At 39.6% G+C, this 23971-nt stretch overlaps 1 protein-coding gene across 8 annotated transcripts in view; it reads right to left on the reverse strand.

Annotated features, from left to right (window-relative positions):
• The window catches only part of Golgb1 (golgin B1), an 81815-nt gene continuing 57844 nt past the window's right edge, over positions 1 to 23971 (reverse strand). For all 8 annotated transcript variants that reach the window (XM_063225065.1, XM_063225064.1, XM_063225063.1 and 5 more), the window contains 8 exons: positions 13202 to 13380; positions 7137 to 7302; positions 6830 to 6967; positions 4382 to 4525; positions 3625 to 3722; positions 3106 to 3240; positions 778 to 883; positions 1 to 487 (listed from right to left, as the gene is read on the reverse strand). In XM_063225065.1, the coding sequence (XP_063081135.1) occupies positions 353 to 487; positions 778 to 883; positions 3106 to 3240; positions 3625 to 3722; positions 4382 to 4525; positions 6830 to 6967; positions 7137 to 7302; positions 13202 to 13380 (1101 nt within the window). In that variant the 3' untranslated portion in view covers positions 1 to 352. The remainder of the gene's footprint in view (positions 488 to 777; positions 884 to 3105; positions 3241 to 3624; positions 3723 to 4381; positions 4526 to 6829; positions 6968 to 7136; positions 7303 to 13201; positions 13381 to 23971) is intronic.

The raw sequence follows: 23971 nt of genomic DNA on the forward strand, positions 1-23971 counted from the left end.
TACTGGGCTTCAGATTATTAGGTTTATTGGAATCATTCTACTGGCATGGCTGAAAGACAAGTCTCAGTATCTTATAGGACCAAAGAGAACAGCAAAATCTGAACAAATGCCAGGCTCAACTAACCGTGACTCTTCTCAGACTAAGCAGACCTGTTCAGGCTCTGGGCAGCAGAGATAAGCTGACATGCCAGGCCCTGCAGCTTCACTTAGCCTCACGGCCACCTGTTTCTGCAGGCACTTTCTGTGGAGAGTCGGAGAGATGATTTGTAAATAGGACAACAATAGTTCTGATCCTGATGGATTAGGGAATTCCAAATTCTGTGGGGCGTAGTTAAAAAAATGAAAACTAAGTTTATAGATGGCCTGTAAAACATAGAACGAGCAGGACATGAACCATCAGAAAGTAGATGGCTGCCAGCAGTGGCACTCGGGTCCGGGAGTGACAGAGTGACCTCAGGACCCTCTTCCATCCAGCACCACTCCGGGTCTGAAAGAAAAATCCGAAAGTCAGTTTTATCCTCCGGTGATAAATCCCTTTTCCTTGCACAGTCACGCTGCATTCAAGCAAAGCTAACCCCACCACAATAAGCAATAAGCAATAAGCAATAATCCTGGAAGAAAGTCTCCTCAGGGTCAAGGGGCCTGGCAAATCCCACCTGGTTCTTCGAGGCTTCCGCACCCTCCCTGAGCTTCCACGCTCCCTCTGCTTTTGCAGGGCCCTCCCCACAGCTGGCCCTGTTTGAGAGCACCGCACCCTCTGTATCCTTCCCTTCTTACCCTGCGACAGCTGCTGCCTGTCAGGTCTATTAACAGCGACTGCTCCTGAGTGCCACAGGAGCCGATGATAGGAGCCCGGGCAGAATCCCATTCACTGAGCTCCAACCTGTGGGAAGGAAAGAGGTGGCATGGGACCTTCTGCCGCTCTGCCCACAGCAGAGGCTCTTCCCACAGTAGTAAAGGTGATACTAACCCACAGGAACTGCCTGCCTGCCGTGGAGCAGGCACTGGCCAGGGGCTTACGCACCTGTTACCCTCAGGTTTCAAGGCTGGTGTAGTGGCTGCCAATGGGACACGAAAAACTAGTAGTGGAGCCAGAATTCCATATCTGGTTTGTCTTTAAACCTCATGTTCTTTTTTTCCACTACGTTGTTTTTCATTTATTGAAGGATAGTAAGTGAAAACACCCAAGAAAGATTTCTTAAAATTAAGCTGATCTGTCAGGCTCTACTGCTTTCTCTTTCATTTTTGCCAGTTTGATTATTTAATACTGAAACTTCTTTATTTGATGAAGAACCTGCCAGTACCCACTCAAGTCTCTCATGAAAACAAGAACTGTGCTCAGAGCACACCTGATCAAGCGTCTGCCTTCAGGGGTGCACTTCCGACTGGGTGGGAGGATGGCACTCTCCTCCTAGGGGATATCTACTGCCTCATAACCTGGCCTTGCCTTCTAGAGCAAAGCAATGCCTTAACCTCCCCTGGCGGCCTGAAAGACAACTGAGCATGTAGCTTGAACTCCTCCTGTTGTGCTGCCCTGTCTGTCCCTCCGGGCCAAGCAGCCCTGCTCTGCCACACATGGTCTGCTGCTGTCTCCTTCAGGGGGGGCCGCCATGGGATGATGTGAGTACACACCAGCAAGCCAAAAGACAGGCTGCTTTCAAACTGCGTGGTCACTGAGTTCCACACACTCGACTGAGTACGTGTGTACTGTACCAGAACCTGGCCTAGGCAGAAATAGCATGGAAGGAGTTCCACCAGTTTCCATTCTACATCATGCCAAAGAGGGAACTATGGACGGGCCGAGCATGGTTCTGTGCTCATGCAAAGGCTCCACAGTCTCCCTCACTGTGCGTTCTCAGGTTGGCTCAGGTCAAGTTCACTATGCTGGAGGGGACTGACCTGCTGTAAGCCAGGTTTCACAGGTTTAACAATTCCACAGAAAGATACAGAGAAACAGAAAATGCTTAGCAGAGATAGCAAGGCACAGCATCAGCTGTGCTGTGCTTCCATGGAGCCCCAAACTCCCAGACACCCATATGGCCTGAATGGAGGATGAAAATTAAGAAGCAGTGAGCATGCTGGGAGGGAAAGAAAGGAATCTCAAATGAGATCTGCTCCCTGCAGTGGCCACCATGGCCACCCAAGCTTTTTCAGAAGGCATTAGCATCGCAAATGACATTCCCTGAGGGACGCCACTGGCTTTCCCCCAGACATAACAGGAGCGCCTGCTTTTTAATGTTTCTTTCCACATAAAGGGACCCTCGCATGCATAGTGACTGTGTACTTGCAAGCTGGGAATCTGCTGCTCTTTGCAGTCACGTGGGTGACTACATGGGGGCCCACAAGAAGCAATCTGCTCTGCTACTCCAAGCTCAGGTTTGGCACAATTGGATTCTTCTGCAAGAGAAGCTCACCCTGGCCCTATATTGCCTATGACTATTCAGGGTTAGGTAGTATATTTGCCAAAATTCAAATTTAGATTCTTTTACAATGAGCTCTATGAAGTGGTCATTTAATCTCCCACATATTCTTAATCTTTAAGAAAATATTTCAGTGAAGTTGGACTTCAGATCTGGGGTTGCATTTATGTGACCCTCTAAAGATCTCCATGCCTATCTCATGCAGTTGTTGTAGGATAAAGTAAAATATATTTCACAGCTCATTTCAAATCTTCTAAATAGGAAAGATCATCATCTTCGCTGCCTAAGAGCCGCTGCTTTGGGAAGCGTGGCTTTCCTGAACAACGAAGCTCCATGCTCTCTTGGTAGCCACAAGGACTCTGAAATCACTGGGCCTGATGAGAGTAAGATCCTGTATGTGTGTGGGGGTGGTTTAAGACTGAACTCAGGGCCTTCACACAGTGCTACATCTCTACCCCCTTTTTCGCTTTTTATTTTCACACAGTCTAACTAAAAGTTGCTAAATTTCACAGACTAGACTTCAAAGTGCAACCTTGCTTCAGCCTCCAAGACTGCTGGGATTACAGGTGTGTGGCACAATGTCTGGCTTGAAAGTCAGATTTTACTAATCATAATCCGGGCCACAGAAATGTGCAAGAGTATAATCAGAAAGGGTCAGACGTGAACCACTGCCCTCTGCCTTTACCGCTTGATCTGCTCCTCGGCCAAAGCCAGAGCATTCTCAGCAGCCACTCTTTGGTCTCGCTCTTCTTCTAGCAGCTTCCTTAATTCGGCCACTTCCTGTTTAGTGCTGCACAGCTGCTGCTGGGCTCCAGAGAAACTTCAGGATAGAAGGAAAGCGAACAGTATCATTAGATGCAGTCTAATCCCAGACTATATCTTAAAAGCATAACTGTACAGAGATTAAATGAAGGCACAGAAAATACCTTAAGCAATTTTAGTTACTGGCTCACTATCTTTCCTTTCAATCCTATGGTATTTGTTAATGGGATGTTTGTGTGTGTATGTGTGTTAGTTTTATTTTTTATAAATTTTTAGACACAATTTTTTGGTTACTAGTGTTATCGTTTACTCCTTAGATCACTTCTACAAGGCCAGAAGAAAAAAAAAAATCGGTAGGGTAGGCCAATCTCTAGTTCTATCTGGATTACCGCCCAACTTCTGCACCTGCAGGCTACGGTCAGGGCAGAGCCACGCTCCCTACCTTTGCTGTGGCTCCCTCATTTCTGCAACGTCACTCTTCCTGTGAATGCCATTCTTTTCCTGGGGAGCTCCGGGAGCAACATCTACATTTAGTGGCCCCTGGAAGAAAACGCAGCTTAGTTCGTAGGAAACTGAACTTGTGCAAGATGAGAACTTGTTTAATATCAGTGAGGATAAGAAATCTTGGAGGAGAACATCCCCCCTTGAGATTCTCTCCTCAAGTCCAGATGCAGAAGTGAGACCCTTCAGCTCTAGTAGATTAAGCACCTCCACAAAACCCTGGCCTTCAGCTTTTCTCTCAGGTTCTTATTCCTGAATTTCTCTCCCTTTAAAGCCTCAATCTAGTGGGGCCTATGGATTCCTCCATTCCCTTGTCTGCAAACTCTTCCACCCATCTCGTCCGTCACGACCTATGCAACCCATTACTTCTCAGTCTCCTCTGACTTCTGTGCTGCTCTTCTCTCCACTGAAGCCGCAGGGCTGCCTGCTCTGTCTTGCAGGTCCAAATCCTTCTATGGTTTTCTTATTGCTTGAAGCAAAATCTATATTTTCTTAGTTTCAGACTTCAAAAGTCTGTCGTCACTTTTTCCCACTCAGTTTCTCTTTCACCAGCTCACTCATCTCTTTCGCTAATCCCCTCACTCTGTCATTTTCTCAGACTTTCTCCCATCTCCATTACTACTGTGCTCTCCTCTGTCCCTTACTCCCTCACTCCATTTCCTAACCCTTCTCCCCCTGTCTGCTGCCGTCTCACTTACCGCCTGCAGCTCTTGAACCTGCTTCTCCAAGACTGCACAGTGGTTAAAGAGGTCGCTGGAGTGCTGCTGGCTCTCACGAAGACTCTGGCTGGCATTGCTGAGCTGAATAGAGAGGGTGTTTTTCTCTTCCAGCAGCTGAGAGAACTGAAGCCAAGGAGAGGGTAAGCGCCACCTTCACAGGGCTGGGGCACTCTAACAGCAGTATTTAGACAAACTGCCCGGGGTTTAGGGATCTAATTTTTTAATGCAAGCTCTTAGAACAAATAGTATTGTGTGTCCCCTCAAAGTGAGGAAACATCTAACTGTTTCAACCAAGAGAGGAAAACAATTCTGGAGGAGTATTAGAGAACTTTTATTTTAAAATGGTACCTAATACATTAACTGAAAACCCACAAGGAATTCATAAGCAGATCTAAAAGGACAAACTACCCCAGGAATGTAAGAGGAAAGGGGGCAGTAGCTCAGACCCACATTTAAATCACTAACAAATAAATGGAATCCCCAGAGTTCAAATATAGCTAGACAGAGAGACAGCTTTGTACCTAAAAAAATATTACTAGGAAGATTCTTCAATGCCATAGAGAATTACAAGTTACCATGAGACTAGAACAAGAAATTATAACAGTTTTTAAGAGGGAGAACAAAACAAATCCTAACATGCCTAAGTACATGTGAGAAATTGTGTTGGGAGTATAAACTCTCACAGGTGGAAACATTTTAATCACTCAGTAGCCCCAAAATGGAAAAGTCCAATGTTCTTCAGCAGTAGAACAGAAATTACAGATGCCTGCCATGCAGTACAGTAGAGCACAGGAATGGAAAAACCACACTATATGCAACAACATGGACAGATCTCGCAAAATAAACAGCCACATAAAGGACAGGACTTCATTAAGTGGGGTGATAGGGAATGGAAGAGGGTATGAGAGACTTCTGGGGTTCTGGGACATTCTGGTTCTTGATCTGGACGCCAGTTACAAATATGGTTTTACTTTGTGAAAACAGATTACGCTATCCTTTGATTTGCATACTTGTATGTTTTACTTCAATAAAACTTTTTTTAAGTTATTACACATCAAAATTATTTCATTATCTAAAAATCATCCTGAATTCTTGTTAGAACACTGTCTTCAGAAGACAACTGCCCAGAGGAATCACAGACTGTTTGGGAAGCATATGATGTGGGCCTTAGTTCTCTGGAAGCAGAGCTGGGCCCCCAAGCTTCGAGAACTGAGAGGGAGCTGCTGAATGCTCTGAAAACCCCCAGACAAATCTCTCAACAAAGGGCCTGCAATTTCATCAGTTCATTTGGTTCCACAAACTTAAAAACAAATGCAAAAAAATCCCTGTTGATTATTTTTTCCCTCCTTTTGAGACATGGTCTTTCCATCTAGTTCAGGCTGGCTTTAACTCACTTTGTAGCCTAGGCTGGCTTTGAAGTTACAGTGATCCTCCTGTCTCAGCCTCCTGAGTGCTGGGATTACACGTGTGAGCCACCATGCCCAGCTTACACTGGTTTCTGATACTACCGTGTCAATTAGTTGAATTTAACAACCTTCAACAGTTACCTTCCACATCTCCAAGGCACCGTATTTTCCACAATACATGATCGCACTTACTTTGGACTACTTCCTTCACCTTAGACAAGTTACTTATTACCTTTGGGCCTTTTTCCTTATCTATAAAAACTGCCTAATGATGTGTATAATTTTTGGATCACAGACTATTGAAACTGATGAGTCCTAATGATGAGAAACCTACACACATGCCACTGCATATACATCTTAGGGCATTCACAACTGTCCTCACAGTCAATCTCCAGGCTCCAGAGTTGGATCTCTTAAGTCACTTCTAGTGTTAACATAGACTACTTAACTGGATTTGTCTGAAGATGCAAGGGTACTTTCACCACTGACAGAGCAAAAAAAGGATAATGAGTCATAGCTTGACATTATTAAAGTGATAGCTTGACATTATTAAAAGGGGTGATAGCTTGACATTATTAAAAGAAGTGATAGCTTGACATTATTAAAAGGGGTGATAGCTTGACATTATTAAAAGCAATACAGATGGAGAGATGGTAATGAAAGGCGTCCTAAGCAGTCAGCCTCTTTGTAGACTTTTCCAGATCATTTCCAGGTACCTTCCAAGGGTACAGAAAACAAAATGACTCGGTATTTAGTTCTCCTGAACAAGTGGCCCAGGTTCTGCAAAAGGTAAAACTCCTATACCTTAAATAGTAATAATATTAAGTATTGGTTTTGGTACCAGAGATCAAACTCAGGTGCCAAGCAGGCACTTGTGCCGCTGAGCTAACCCCTCCCCCCCATCCCTATACTCTAAATTACGCTACACCTGGAGGCCTGCACTAAATCAGCTTTTACTTGCTTTTTCCCTTCCAGTCATGGAAAAAAGAAACTGAATTTTAGTCTAGCAGAAAATACTTACCTTACTGTTCAATTGCTGAATTCTTAGTTCCTTTTGATGAATTTCCTTTAGGCTGTCATTGAGCTGGGTCCTGAGAAGTTCTGTCTCATAAATTAGGTTTTGTGATCCATCAAGGGAAACTGACGTCTCTGGGGATGCCTGTGAGGAAACAGCCTTGAGGAAATTCTGTGGTCACTCAGTACTGAAACCCTGCCCACCCCTTAGGCAGTCACAAGATGGCTTGCCTAGCACTGGATGATGGCACTTAACTTGTATGAAGCTGGTGTTCCTGATAGCGGTACCTTTAATCAGCACTGAAATTCCTCACCTGCCTTTGGTACTGTGCTTTGAAGGGCGGAGCTTGGGCCGAGGAAGACCTCAGTCCCCTCACAAGATTCTGCAGATGACTGAGCTGCTGCTCTTTATCTGCAATAGCCATAAGGTACTGTTCCTTCATTCGCCTCTCATGCAGCTCCCACGAGCTCTTCTCCCTTCTAGAAAAACATGAAATGAGCCCAAGTAAAAAGGTCTACTTTTGAGACAAAGTAATTCCATGCTCAAAACAGTATAATAAGCACTTAGAGATGCTGTAAAGAAAACACATCATCACAGCAAAAAAGTTTCCAAATCTATTTTGTTTCAAGGATAAAAAAAAACAAAACAAAACAAAATAAAAAAAACTAAGAATTTCAAAACACATTGATCAGGGGGCACAGAACCATGCAATAAGATGATGACACAACTACAAAAGGAATTTCAGCTGGCGAGAGTGGATTGATTGATTTAACAGGAAAACTTGCATACGGTTTACAACCTGAATTATGAATTGGTTTTTTATAATGGTTTCAAGTTCAGGGAAGAAAGACCTGAGTGTGAACGCAGATAGTCAACTTTAGAATTTCACAGGAGACAGTGTGTAGAGGAGATACATAAGAAATGAGGCTAGAGAGAAACAAGTCCCCACCATACAGGGTGTAGGAGTATAATTTTCAAGCAGGACAGTGTCGTGATAATATGATGGCTACAAGAACACAGCTTTAGATTCTGAAGGACTTGAGCTCAAATGCTGCACTGTCATACACTAGGTTTGAGGTCCTGAGTAAAAAATTACTTAATCTTCCTAGACCTTTCCAACAAGTAAGAATAAACTACTCCTTAGGATTAGTCTGAGGATTAAATGAGATACTACTTGTCACTCATCACACAGGTTGGTACACAATAAACATTTGATAAATATTAGTACCTGTCATTTCTGTTTATTCACCGAATTTGACCAAGCGTGAATTTGACCCTAGCCTTTTTTTTATTTGGGGGAGGGGGCCCCACCCCCTCTGTCATTATTCTGTATTTTTACTTCTCTATATTTTCCTTGAAAAACCCAGTAGTATTGTAGACAAATTTCTGCAGAACCTCTTTACAGATGAAGCCCCTTTTCCCCCTCTAGGGCAAGGCTTGCTTTGAATTATCTCTGATTTTCTGTCTCTCTCTATAGACACAAGGTAAAATGTTCCTTCTTTTCTTGTCTATGGGTAGCTGTCACAAAATAATCTTGTTTTGCTAAGTGGTAGCTTGCAGCATAGTGAATTTTTTTCAAAAGAGTAGAACTAAAACTAAAAACATTAATATAAAAGTACAGTATGCTAAAGGCCTAGAATACCCGTCTGTGGAGAGTAAGAGAAACAGGCAGAAAATATCTAAGCAGATGAGTGCATGACAAAGACTACAATCTTCCATAAAAAGTTACAAGCTGCTTTTGTTTCATTTTGTTTTTGTTTTTTGTCTTGTTTTTGAAGGACAAAGAAGTGTTTAAGGTGTGGGAAGAGACTGAGAGGAGAATGGGCCAAAAGACAACCAGATTAGGAATGCAAGTCAGTCAGATACAGACAGGACTACACCTCACTTTTCCTTCTAAGTTTGAGCAGACGAGAACCAGAACAGAACAAACCGGCAGCCCCAGAGAGAGGCAGGTCACGGTGGAAACCCAAGATCCCCTGACAGGACAGCTCTAAGGTCAACAGGCGCTTCCATGTGCTCCAGCTTCTTTAGGCTCAAAAAGCTCATTTCCCCCTCGCATTTAAGTACAAAAGCAAGCAGTCCTGAAGCTCCTCAACTCAACAGCGACAACAAACCAGCGAAACCTCATCCCGAAGCCGAGGAGGTAAGTCTGTGTCCTCACTGTCTCCTTCCTGCTGAGTCTTTGCCTCCTCTTTCTAATGTGCCCGTGCACACTTGATACATAATTTTGCTTTTCTTTAAATTTGACAGATAAAGAGGTAAGGTCTAAGGGACAGCTGGAAAGGGAGAAAATGAGGGGACAACTTTTCTAAGTCCAGAAAGTATTTTTCCTCTTTTTTTCTTTGGTAAGGGTCCATTTTCTAAGCAAACATCCTTTTAAATTGCCCTTAGAGAAAACTTAAAGAGGAAGGCTACAGAAAGTAGCCCTTAATAGCTCTGTAGCTCCCCTGAGTTTTAGATTAGTAGTTAAGCACTTCACAGACTTGTGGTTCCAGGCAACTTGAAGTGATATGAAAGACGTGTGTTCCGGTGTGGTCCCGGTCACCTCTGGAAGGCCCTCAATACTAAGCTCAATACTCAGCACTAAGTCCTCCTGAAGGGGACACACTGAGCAGATGACCTCTTGATGATGAACTGAGATGCTTGAAGAGTAAGGTTGGGGCAGCTATTCTCTGAAACGTAAAGAAAAATTAAAAACAAAACCATGATGAAAAGAAGCAACTTAGCTCTCTTCTTGAGGTTCGTTCCAAAGGAAGAAACAGATAAAATTTGTCTTTCCGGAGAACAAAACTCAGTTTTTTTTTTCCAGCCTCCTCGGCAGTGATTTCTAGACCGTAAAAATATATGGGGAAGCTGCCGATTTATGCAGTGAGTTTCATATCTTTTCACGTACAAAAACATCCATAAGATGTAAAAGATGAAAGTCTTTGGGATGTAATTTTGTTGCTGACACAAAATACCTTTTACAACTTAAAGAAGGAAAAGGGTTTTTGGGCTCAAGGTTTCAGAGGCTTTGGTTCGTGGTCTATTGGCTCCAGTGCAGAAGCATTACGGTGGAAGGATGCTCAACTCATGAGATCCAGCAAGAGAGAAGAGAGAGAAGCCCGGAGAGGGAGGGTCCACAGCCCGCACAGAGCTACCGAGGTCATGGCCCACGGCCCCCCCAGACAAACCCAGTAGTGAAGTGTGTGTCCCTTATTTCCTAGGTGTCTTTCAAGCCAATCAAAATTAACCATCACATTTCAAACAATTTAAGCCAGTAAATTCTAAAAAGCTTTTGTTTTATAATCTTTAAGAGTTATTCTGAAATGCCATGTTAGTAAGGAGTATACCTGTGAATAAGCTAATTCCTTTGTCTGCACCTTAACTCTGCATGTATCATGGTATTGATCACACTGTGTACTGAAGGCAGTCATCCTAGTAGCCCCTCCGGGAAGTGGATCGGGATTGAGATCTGGCTTGCATTCTCTACATTCATTTGCCTCTCATCCTCTAGCATTTGGAGAGACAAAGCAGATACTACTTGACTCGCACTTTTTTGGGTTTTTTTTGTTTTTTCTTTCGGAGGTATTTTTTTGCACCCAGGAATCAAACTCATGATGTCATGCTTATCAGGCTGGCACTTGAGCCACTGATCTAAATACCTGGCCCTTGAGTAGCATTTTTTCAACATGGAAATTCTCCTTTGTAGTAGTGGATCTTGGCATTTCCGAGTTCTGATTTTATTAAGGTGGCATGTACCATCTTAAACAGAGCTGTAATTAACTCCCCAAAACAAGGGTATAATAATCATATTTATCTTTATATATTTCTATTTATTCATTCTTTATCTTTATTCTTTGGGTTATATTTGTTAGAAAGATTGAATAAAAAAGGATTACATTTTCTATCTTCATAGTTTCTGCCATTAAAGCACTGTTACTGTCAGTCCTCGCCTCATCCTCTTCTTTAAGACTTCTCCCCTCCCCCTCCCCCTCCCCTCCCTTCCCTTTCTCCTCTCCCCTCTCCCTCTCCCCCTCCTCCTCTTCTTTTGTACAAGAAAACAGCTGAGATTTCTGGTGCCAGACAAGATGTAGCAGACACATTTATCTTTCCTACTAAGTATATATAAAACACCCAGGCATTATTAGAAAACAAATGTAAGAAGACATAAAAATAGAGAGCCGTCAGTGGACTGGTTAGGGATCTATGACTCAGGGAGTAACACTGAATCAGGATTCCTGAAGCAGTTTCTCCTCCTTGTATTCTATACACAACATCCCAAACAGTACTGGAAAATTCCACAAGCAAGAACCATCAATGAGTATCAAGAAAAGTTTACACAATGTCAATGGAGGCAGCATGTGGAGAAAGAGAGACAAAGTGTGTGTGTGTGTGTGTGTGTGTGTGTGTGTGTGTGAGAGAGAGAGAGAGAGAGACAGACAGAGACAGAGAGAGAATGAATGAATGAATGAATATGGAAACAAATGGGAGCCTCAACTTCAAGCATTTCCTAAGGGTAAGAGTGTGTTTCCCTGGCCACCCCTCTGCATGCTGGAGCGCAGTGGAGGCGCAGTGGAAAGCTTGGCCGGTAATAACGAGGTGCTCATCTCCACATCTTCAGCAGCATCACAGAGGACACTGCAAGAAACTGGCTTCCACTTCTCCCCGGCAGTAGCAGGACACCCTTCCCTCTAAGGTATCACCAGAGGCTGAACAGGGTGCCCGCACTTCATCTGCCACCTGGTGATGAAGTGGCAGCGTCTCCCATCCCTGCGGGCACACTGTCAGAGGAAGCCTACTGGAGCAGAAGACTTAAACAAGATTTATCCTTATAACCTCTAAAATGCTCAGGACACTCATGACACGAAGAATTAGTAAAAAGTAAATCACAACTTGGTTGAGAGAAAAAAAAATGAATAGATTACAACAAAAAAGTGATACAGATGTTACAATTACATGACAAGGGTTTCACAGTAGCCATCATAGAAAGGCTTCAACAAGCAATTACTAATGCCTCAAAAAGAAACATAAGATATAAAAAACCTCAGGAAAATTTTAGAGCTGAAAATAGGGTTATCTAAAATAAAAATCCAGGGCTGGGGATTTAGCTCAGTCGCACAAGTGCCTGCCTAGCAAGTGCAAGGTCATGAGTTTAATCCCTGGTACCACAAAATAAATAAATAAAATAAAAATCCAATTCAAGCAGCTCAATCACAGGATGAAGTTGATAGAGGAAACAGAGGAGCTGAAAATGGAACCACAGAAAATACTGAACCTAAAGAGTAAAAAGAAAACAATTCATAACTCACATTTCATCAAAAAGATCTTATTGAAGAGAATAAAAAGCTGCAAAAAAAATAAGCTGCAGACCAGGATAAAATATTTGCAAAACATGCATCACAGAATGAACTCACTTCTACACCATATTCAGAACTCTCAAAATGAGTAAGTAAAAAAATTAACCTAATTAAAAAATGGACAAAATACATGAACAGATATTTCACTAAGATGTCAAATAAGAATAGAGAAAGATGTTCAATATTAGTCATTATACAACTTAAACCCACAGTGCAGTGTTATTACATTCCAATTAAAAACAACTAAAATAAAAAAGTTACAATATCAAATGTTGGTAAGAATGCATGGATCAATTGTATAGTATTGTAAGACTACAAATGGCACAGCCTTTTGGAAAAGAGTTTTGTAGTTTCTCCAAAAATGAAACACACATTTATCACATAGCCTAGTATTTACACTTCTGGGCAATTATCCCAAAGAAGAGAAAACTTCTGTTTACATAGAAATCTATACAAAGATGTTATATAAATAAAAATAAGAAATAACATGCATAATCCTCAACAAGTGAATAAAGTAATAATTTTAAAAATGAATTATTGATACACATACTCTATGCACCTCAAGAGCATTACAATGCATGAAAAAACCCAATTTCAAAAAGTCAACACACTGCATGATCCCAATTACAAAACATTTTCAAATTATAGAGATGCAGAACAAATTAGTGTGAGCCAGGTTACAGACACAGGAAAGAGGCAGGGAGGGGAGAAAGGATGTGATCTATCCATTAGGGGCATATCTGTCTTGATGGAACAGTTCTATTATCTTGGTTGTAGTGTTTACATCAATCTATAAACTTACAGAACTATATATGAATACATGCTCAGATAAGTAAAACTGGTGAAATTTGAATAAGATCTATAAATTGTAGCAATCTTAATTTTTGATATTATAATTATGTAAGATGTTACCACTGGAACCAATGAGGTGAAGGGTACATAGGAGCACTCTGTACTCTTTTTGCAATTCCTACAAGTCTACACTTATTTCAGAAAGCTAAAAGAAAATAAAAAGGCAAAAGTGTAAGGAAAATCATACCTAAGCTGATGCAGCTCATGTTGCCAGGAGACGTTTTCCTGCCTGAGCTCTTCTTGCATAATCTGAAATGTTTTTGTTTTATCTTGATATTCCTGAAGTTCAGCCTTCAGGGGACGTAACTCTGTCACCTCCTGATTAATCTGTAAATACTGCTGCTGCAGATTCTTCAGTTCCTTCAGCTTTAATCAAAAGAAAGTAAAAGGGTGATTCATCACATCTCATTCACCTGGATGTAGACATCAACAGCTTCCCTACTAGGTAAGTCAGACACCATAGCAGATTACCAGCTTCTAACCATCACTGACATCTCATGGCAGCACGAACCTCAGTGAAACACATGCAGCCATGTGGAAATCACACCATCTTAAACTGGCAGTAAAGCCAGGAACCAATGGGACTTACTTGCAGAATCTTCAAGAGGGTCAGGAATTAACAGCATCAGGAACCTCTAGAAAAGATGGTGATGGGGTGGGAGGGAGGGAGGTGCTAAGATGAAAATTGCTTAAGAAATATTTTCATATAGACCCCTTCAATAGTTGCACACCTTTTGTTATTCCAAATGACAGTTTTACTCTGTAGAGGAGGCAAAAGAAGTGTCTCTTGATTAGGGAACGTCAGGCCCAGTCACAAGAGGGACACAGCTCCTGAACAACACTGATAGCTGGATGTCCTCTGAATGCTTCAGCTTTTCTGCTATTCAGCCTGCATAGTGTGTGGATTACCTCCCACATAAGATATGACAAGTATTTTCTCAAATATCTGACAAATACTTTCTCAAACATCAAGGAGGAGGAATGAAAGATACAAACTTGGAGCAGCAACAAGTTCAAGAAAATCACCCCGCAATGAAAGATTTGGAATGCTTCACCTACAGGCATTTTACACCTCATCCTTCAACATCCAGGGGAAAGAGCCACATAGCTAAAATGTCTGACATGGTAGCAGTGGAAATAACAAAACAGATCAAATCAATAAATGTAATATATCACATTAACAGAATCAAGGACAAAAACCACACGGTCACCTCAGTTGATGCATAAAAAGCATTCGATGAAATCCAATGCCCACTCATGAAAAAATCCTATAGAAAATTAAGACTATATTTATCTCAATCTGGTAAGTGCCATTTATGACACCAACAGCCAACATCATACTAAATGGTCAAAAAGATTTTACTCCAAAATCAGGAACATGATGAAGATGCCCACCTTCACCAATTCTATTCAAGACAATTCTGGAAACATTAGCTAGAGCAATTAGACAAGAGAAAGAAAAAAACATATCAATAGGAGAGATGTTAAATTATCATTATTTACTGATGATAGGATCCTCTGTATAGAAGATCCCTAAAACTTCACCAAAATAACTCCTAAAACAACCAAGTTTGACAGTGTAGCAGTATACAAAGCCAGTACTTAAAATCAACAGCATTCCCATTCACAAATAACACACTCACTAAGAGCTAAATTAGAGAAACAACACCTTTCACTGATAGAATTGGATTCCTGATCAGGGAACCATATGATAGAATTGTGGCGCGGCTGAAAAGACAAGAAGTATAAAATATAAATGACCTTTATTTTAAGAATGCGGGGAGAGACCCCCTGACCCTTGGGGGGCTGGCATTGTCTCCAGGGGCTGGCATTCTCTCCATCAGACACGTGGAGTGGGGGCATACATGTAGCTTAGGTTTGGGGTGGAGCCTAAGGGGCATTAGTGATGCACAGGTAGCCCATTGGTATTCATTTCATACCACAGGTAAATTCCTAGGGGCAGGGAAGATAGAGCTCAAGATTGAGCCCCCTGGTTCTGCCTCCAAGGCTTTTTACCAGCTACAGTGTCCCAAATGGGGCAAAATCCTTTCATTCACAAAAGCATTTAATGAAATCCTTATAATCTAATGAAGGAAGTGAAAGATCTATACATTTAAAACTACTGTACTCTGAGAAAGGAGATCAAAGAGGAGATCAAAGGATGTCTTTTTTCATTTTCTAATGAAAATGAAAAGACATCCTTTGTTTCATTAGAAAATGAAAAGACATCCTTTGTTCTTGAATATGCAGAACCAATACAGTGAAAATCACCATACTTCCAAATGCAATACCAATCAAAATACCAATAGCTCACCTCACAAAACTAGAGAAAACAATCCTAAAATTCGTTTGGAGCCAGAAGAGACCTAGAATAGCAAAAGCAATTCTGAGCAACAAAGGCAAGGCAGGAGGCATCACAACTTGTGACTTGAAATTATACTACAAAGTTACTGCAATAAGAACAGCATGGTACCAGAAAAAGAAAAAAAAAAGACCCAAGGGTCAGTGAAACGAATAGAAGATACAGAAATAACTCTGAACACATTTAGCTACCTTATTTGACAATGAAGGCAAACACCTCACAGGAAGACAGGCAATCTCTGTATAGTGCTGAGAAAACTGGCTTTCCACATGTCAAAGATTAAACTTAAACTCATTTTCTCTCACCATGCACTAAACTAAAATCTAAATGGATCAAAGGTCTAAACATTAAAACTGAAACACTCTGCTGGAAGATAAAATAAGTAAAACTCTAGAAGACAAAGATATAGGCAAAGACTTTATGAACAAAACCCTGATTTCACAGGACATATTACAAAGAATAAACCACCAAAATAAAAAAGGCTTCTACATAGCATAAGAAACCACCAGCAGAGTGAAAAGACAACCTACAAAATGGGAATAAGATCTCAGCTATTTCTCAAAGGACTAATATGCAGAATATGTAAAGAACTCAAAAAAATCACACCCCTTCCCAGAATTTAAAAGATCATTCAAAAACGGGCATCTAAGATGAACAGACATTTCTCAGAAGTAGTAAAAATAGCCAATAAACACATCAAAATGTTCAACATCATTGGTAACTCCAGAAATGCAAATTAAAACAACACTGAGATTCCATCTTGCTTCACAAAGAATGACTACTATTAAGAAATAACGAATGTTGGTGGGGCTGTGGGAAAAAAGTCTTCATTTTTCATAGGAGTATAAATTGGTATAAGCAATAAGGAAATCAGTATAGCGATTCCTCAAAAAACTAAAAACAGAGGTTCCATTCAACTCAACTATTTCCCTTCTTGGTACTTTCCCCAAAGAGTGAAACACATCATACTACAGCTCTACACGCACACCCATGTATACAGCAGCACAATTTATAACAGCTAAATCTTGGAAACAACACAGAGAACCATCAAAGATCACTGGATAAAGAAAATGTAGTATTTATATACAATGGAGTACCATTCTGCCATAAAAGACAAATGAGTCGTTCATAGGAAAATGGATACACCTTGAGACCATACTTTTAAGTGAAATAAATCAGATACGCATGTTTAAATACTGCATTATTTCTCCCCTGTGAGAAAGCAAGTGTAAATAAGGACAAAAATGGAGGATAGACACAGGAAGAAAATGTTCAAATGGGAAAAGGAACAAGGAAGGGGGTAAGGGAAAGGAAAGAAAGAGAAAGGGAAAAAATAGAAGGAAAAATGGAAACAAAGCTTTTGTAAATAACAAGGTAAGAAAGGCTGAAGGGAGAGGAGGGGAACTGGGAATAAAGAAGAATCAAAATATATTATGTGTGGGTACAAATTCCCTCTAATGAATGTGATCATTATGTATAATGATCTGATAAAATTAAAAAATAAATATTGCACTGTTTCTCCTGTGTGAGAAACTCAAAGTATAAATGATAAGTAAAATAAAGGACAGATATTAGGAAATGAGAAGAGGAATACAAGATGGGGGAGGAGGAAGGAAAGAAGGGAAAAAGGGTTTAAAGGAAAACAAGAATTGAAAAAAATGGAAATAGTGCTTTTGTAACTGGGAACAGAGAGGACTACAAGAGAGAGGGGAGTCAAAAGGGATAAAACGAGAACTGAAATGTGTTATTTATCTATACATCTCCCCCAAGATGAGTGTTTTATTTATTGCCAATATGTACTAATGAGAGAGAAAGAGAAAAAAAAAAAAAAAGACTGCCTACCACCTAAAGAATGGCTGACTCAGGTTGAAAACTAACTGGAAGGAAATTTGGAAGAGATTAATAGGGAGAAAATGTGCTGAATGACTTAAGAGAACACAGGAAATATAAAACACGATAGCAAAAATAAAACATTACAAAGAAAATGCATCATAAGAAAATGTCAAAAAAAAAAAAAAAAAAAAAAAGAAAGAAAGAAAGAAAAGTGCCACCATCATCCCTGTAGACAGAAGTCAGGGAATCTATCCACGAGATGCCAGGAGTGGTGATGCACGCCTGTAATTCTGGCACTCAGAAGGTGGAGACAAGAAGGACTGGTGAAAGTCTGAGCTCAAGGTCAGACCGGTGAGTACAAAGCCAGCCTGAATTACACAGCAAGACCTTGCCTCAAAAAAAGTCTATGTATAAGACAAGGAAGAAAGTAGATGAATTCTTTACAAATTAAGAACATGATAGCAAAAATAAAAACCCCAATTTTGGTTTCAAAATGTGAACTTTGTGAAAGATATACTTCCAGTATGTAGCAAAAATGGAAAAGCCAAGAAAATCAAAAGTGGAAAAGGACAGGAGAAAAAGGAGGAGAAAGAAGAGGAAGAGGAGACAGCTAATAAGTAGTTTAAAAGAATTTCAAAAATTGAGAAGTATGCCTTGTTATATTTAAATAGCTACATAGTGGGATGAAGGAAAATACATCCACACCAAATCAATGTTGTTATAAAATTTCAGAATGGAAGAAAAGGGAGAAAAAAAAGGAGAAAGAAACAGACCACACACCAAAAGTCAAGAACCATAATAGCTATAGATTTGCAAACTGTTATGTAAGTCTATGGGCAATAAATTAAGGTCTTCATAATGTTGAAAGTAAGTATTTTTAGCCTAGAATTCTATACCCAGTCAAGCTATCAATGATATTTTTAATACATCTACCTCATATGTTTTTTTATCAAGAAGCTACCAAGAGAAGTTTGACTGATTCGGAGGGGAGGCGACCCAAAGAAATACAGTGCAGGCCACAGCAGCTTGACTGACCTGGAGGGGAGGAGCCAGCATATGCTGTCCCTGTCTGCAACTCACTAGCACAGGGCAGTGGGAAGGGTCATCTAGCCAGCATGCTTCAGAAGAATTGTAACCAACAAAGAAAGAAACTGGGGCTCCTGGAAGAAGCAAAAAAGATGGGAAGAGGAAGCAACCAGAAAAAGTCCCCAGGCCTCAACCCTGAGAACATTGACCCAGGACAGGTAAATACAAACAGCAAACATGCAATATCAGACACAGTGCCAGTGGACATAAAAGTGATATATTCGGGACCTCACAGACGAGTTCAAAATTGAAATATTTAGCCAAATAAAGCAAGATATAAGAAGATTAATAAAAGAGATACTAAGCACCCCTCTAGCACACACAGATGGAAGAAGGGAGGAACTCAAACAAAGGAGAGAACCATTTGATGAAGAATATAAAAAAATATAGAATACATAAAGCAGATTCAAAGAGATCACCAGGAAATTAAAAACTCTATGGAAAGATGGCAAGTCAGCTTGAAAGAAACTAGATTATCCAAACTGGAGGACAATTTTGCAATGTGGGAGTATGAAAGGGAAAACTTTTTAAAAATAATAAGGAAACAAACAGTAATAAGAGAAAGTCTGGAAGACAAAAAAGGATCTATAACTTGAGAATAAAGAATGTGAATGAAGAAGCTAGGGTACAAACAAAGGAATTACAAAGGTTATTCACAGAAATAATTAACGAAAACTTCCCAAACATAGGAAAAGGAAATGATATTCTGATATATGAGGCATACAAAACTCCAGCCACCTACAACCAAAACAGAGCTACACCCAGGCATATAATAATCAAAATCCCGGAAATTCAATATAAGAACAGAATATTAAAAGCTGTTAGAGGTAAGAAACAGATAACCTATAGAGGAAGGCCCATCAGAATCACGGCACACTTCTCAACACAAACCATCAAGTCAAGAAGAGCCTGGAGCAAAATACTCCAAGCCCTAAAAGAAAATAACCTCCAGCCCAGATTGCTAAACTGTCTAGAAATTAATGGAGAAACAAGATGCTTCCAAGACAAAGAGGAAGTTGGGAAATTTGCAACCACCAATCCAACTCTACAGAGAATACTGCAGGGCATTCTAGAGAGAGATAAAAGTACTAGGATTCCAGGAACAGTGGCAGAGAGGCCTTAATGAATGGAGCAAAAAACAGAATGAAGACGATAAGCAGACAACTGATGGCAAAAAAAGAGCATAACAGAAATGAGGCAGAGAAGATTTTATTTAAAACTGATATGATTGATAGTATCAAGTCTGAGAGTACAGGTCACTACAACGAAGATGACAAGACTCTACGATACACATTCTGGTTTGATAACTGCCAGTTTTTGAAGTTCTATACTATATACAAAGTTGTGTTTTTATTAATACTATTATGTATTGATATATTCAATTATACTATGTCTGATGATATAACCTATTCTATTGGAGATAAAAAGAGACAACACAGAAACCATGGTAGAACTCTTTGTACAACAGTCTTACATGTTTATTTCGTTTCATGTGTTTATAGAAATATGTTTTGTTTTGCCTTGCTCTGTTTTGTTTCTCCCTCTAATATAGAAAGGATAGAAATCCATGTTAAGACTCATGCATATGTAGAGTCTATAAACAGTTTATGAGAACTGATCTTATGTCATATGATGAAATGAACAGAAACTTTGAAGAAAAAGAGACATGAAAGTACCCAGTGCTGATCCTAGAGTGTCTTAATGTGAAACCCAGCAATAGTATTCTTTGTTCAGAGTGATAGTAGCCTGTTTGAGTTTATTCAATCTCAACATAATTAAAGATATGGATAACTAACTACATGTATGTTTAGGTGTATAGGATTGATAACCATATTTCTAAGTTTTTGTTAGATAGTTGAACACAACTGGTTGCAATCTCACTGTTTGAATCTCCACTTTATATGCTCTACTTTGGTACCTTGAATAACTATTTGTAAGAAGACATTCTGTAATCATCAACTAGTGATTTCTTACTGTTTATTTTTTTCTTGTCTTTCTTTAAATTTTAAAAAATGACACTACAGTACCCAGTGCTGATCCTGGAATGTCATGATGTGAAACCCAGCAATACTATTATTCTTTGTTCAGAATTATTTTAACCTGCTTTAGTTTGTTTAATCTAAACATAAATGAAGATATGGACAACTGCATGTATGTTTAAGTGTGTAGGATTGACAACCATGTTACTAAGTTTTTGTTGGTTAAACAGAACTGTCTGCCGTCTCGCTGTTTGAATTCCCACTTTATATGTTCCATTTTTGTATCTTGAACAACTATTTGTAAAACGACAATATGTAAACATCAACTAGTGATTTCTTACTGTTTATTTTTTTCTTTGAACATATTATTTCTATTTATTTTTTGTTTTGTTTAGTCTTTCTTTAAATAAAATTTTTTTTAAAAAGCTACCAAAATGAAAACATGGTACAAAACCACAAGGAGGAAAACATGGAACACAAGAAACAGAGTTACTATAGGAGAGAAGTGAAAGAAAACACTCTAGGATGACAACTAGGTATAGCTGTACAGGGCCACTTAGCTCACACAGGAGCAAATCAGAGATTCTAAGACAATACTTTTCATGAAGGTCAAATTGATGGGAATAAGTACCTTGAGAGCAGATATCAACAAATGAAAGTAAATCTGGTGCTAAATTACACTGATAAGTAGAAAACTAGGTAACAGTGACAGCAACAACAAAAACAACATCCTGTTACCAACACTATGGCTAATTAAATGTGTGTAATGTTTAACTTTGTTTTGTAGTCAAAATTAAAACCATATTTTTATTTTCATTTAAAGCAAAACTCTGTTATTTACGCCATTAACGTAGTCTTTTAGTCTATTCAACTTATCCTCAGATCAGATCATTAGCAGAAAACTGTGTCTGGGACTGTATTTTAGCTCCTTGTTGACACAGGTGCTCTTAAAAAGCTGAAGATTGTTATTTTGCTTTGTCAACATCAAGGCACAGCCAAATAAATACCCAGTAAAACACACTACGTTTACCATGCAGAAATAAAGGATGTTTCATAGCTAATTCATGTTGTCTTTATGGGAAAACAGAAGAAATGTTTTATTTAAAGAGTAATTATAATTGTCTTGAGGAGGTAATGTTTTCCTTCCTTTCTTCTGGACACTGCAATTCATGCACATGGATTTGACTCCTTTTTCTGATCACTGCCAGAAAAAAACTCATGGCAAATTAGTGGCTCTTCTTTCTAAAAAAAGAGTACAGGATATTCTCTATGGGAGCACTAATCTTATTCCTAGTATATATAATCTTTTTCTGTATTTTATCTTGGAAAAGTGCCCATGATAAATCATTTTCAGAAACAGGCAAGTACAGACAGATACAGTCACCTCTAGAGACTTGTTTTCTGCCCTTTAGGAAAGGACTAATGCCTCCTCTGATTACAGAAAAGTCTTAAGGAGGTTTTGATGGATATGAAAGCTGTAATTTTTTCAGAGAAGTTCATAATGGCTTATTAGACTCTCTTGTGCTAATTCCCTCTCATTTGGACTCCAGATGTTTTTAGGAAATTTCCTCTTGACTAAAGAGGTAAACAAACGAACGCTCAGACCACAGTCGTCTCTGGGTGGTCCTGAGGGTGAAAGAGTGCAGTGCAGGTAGAGGGAATAAATTGCTCACCTAAGTTGTATGTTTAAACTAATAGTGGCTGAAACAGGAGACCTAGGGGTATAGTTCGGTGGTCCAGTAGGTGCTTAGCATACATGCATGAAGCTCTGGGTTCAACCTCTAGCGTGCACACATATATCTTCCATATTTATCCCACATGTGGCCAGTGACTGAGACAGGCTGGGAACACGGTATTTACAAGCAAACAGCTAATGGATATTTAGTAATACATCCATGAAGTATGCAGAATGGCTTCTGCAACTGCAGCAGACCATGTGTGTAGTATCATTGAGACAGACTGTTAGACCTTTATATAAACGTTAACCCTGCCTAGGCTGTACAGTCCTTTCATGGCAAATAGAAGGGCTTAAGTTCTTAAAACTTCCCATAACTCCCCTAGATATGAGCTTTACACAACAGAGAAAGCAATGGTGATTTCAGTAAAGATCACGAATACAGGGAATGACAGTGAAGTACTGATAATCCTCTACCTGCTTAGACTTGCTCAGATACATAAATGAGTCTTATACTTACAAGGACTATGCAACTTAACTGAGGAAATAATAGTACAGAAATTAAACAGGCACCTGGAGCAAAACAAGACAAATGATTTTTAAGAAGTACTAGGGAGGTACAGAGGCAATCAAGCACTCAGGAAATGTAACCAGAGAATTTGAGCTCTGTGATGACTTTAATTAGTAGAAACTATTAACCCCCAAAAGGAAAGCAATTAGGGGAACATCATGAGTAAGAAGGAAGAACCAGGTAAGATTAGTACGCATGAAGCAGGTCAGTTCTGCTGGAATGAGTGTGATAGTAGGAAAAGGTGGAAAGACAAATGAGGACAAACCATAAAGCTTAAATGCAAGACGAAGGGATTTAAATCTAAGCCTACTCTCCAAACAGCGCAACTTTTAAGGATTTTTGAGGAGGGCAAAGTTAAGTAAATTGAGTCTTAGAAAGATTAAAACATTTATCAACTGCGGAGAGGTGACAAAGTAGAGACAATATTACAGTGTTACAGCAGTTTAAGGATGAGGCAGTAAGAGTTTATCTTACAATGTTGAAGATGGAAAGATATCTGAAGCATTTCTTGAATAAAGAAATGTCAGATCTTGATAATTAAATGAAATAAAATCATAAATATTTAGGAATCTTAAAGAACAGAAGAATATTACTGAGTTCTAAGAACACAAAAATAATTTTTTTAAACTGGCTTGGTTTATCAACACTCCACAGACAAAACGTGGAACTGGGGTTCAAAAACAAAAAGGTTAGTGCCCAGTATTTCCAACAGACAACAGTACTAAAGCAATTCAGAGAACAAAACAAGTCCAATAATTCAGAAACTATTCTAACAGCTTTAAGAAAAGGGATTCAACTTAGAAGACAATCAATCGCTAACACCATATGATAAAATATAGCTGAGGTCTATACTATTCTGGTGAAAAGAACCTTTTGGATCTGCATTCTGGAAAGGTCTGACAAAAGGCCAAGCTCATAGGACAAAGCTAGCTGAATTCAACTTTCAAAATATAAACAACAAACCAAAACATTGTGCTGATGTCAAAGGCTTTCTTGAAAAATGGGGTTTTATTCAGATTATGAAAAAGAAAGACTATTTGTAAATACAAAGTGTAGTAAGAATAAAAAATTACCTACAAGGAAAAGGAAAAAATTGTGTAAGATTCTCTAGTTAGGAAAAAGGATCTTTTCACAATGGCTAATCTTAAAGACCTGAATTTTTATTCTGGGCATGGCTCACATTGTAAAGGTTTCCCATTGGCCTTAAGGCTCAATGTATTTCCTATTGGCCTATCTCCCTAAGAAGGACACAACTTTAACGGAGTAGAGAGACTGTCATGAAATTCAAGACAGTAACATCATCAACGGGAAGCCAATGACTTGCCTTGAATCAACCTGGAAGTTTTCAGGGAGTAACAGCCTAGACTTAAATTCCTAGATCCAAACAAAGCAGCAGGATTTAAGTATTAGAGATCCTCCTTAGCTTTTTCTAACAATGAAAAGAGCTGAAT

The sequence above is a fragment of the Cavia porcellus genome, unplaced genomic scaffold (assembly GCF_034190915.1).
Source record: "Cavia porcellus strain 051 isolate PalLab524CR breed Dunkin Hartley unplaced genomic scaffold, mCavPor4.1 scaffold_15, whole genome shotgun sequence".
NCBI lineage: Eukaryota > Metazoa > Chordata > Mammalia > Rodentia > Caviidae > Cavia > Cavia porcellus.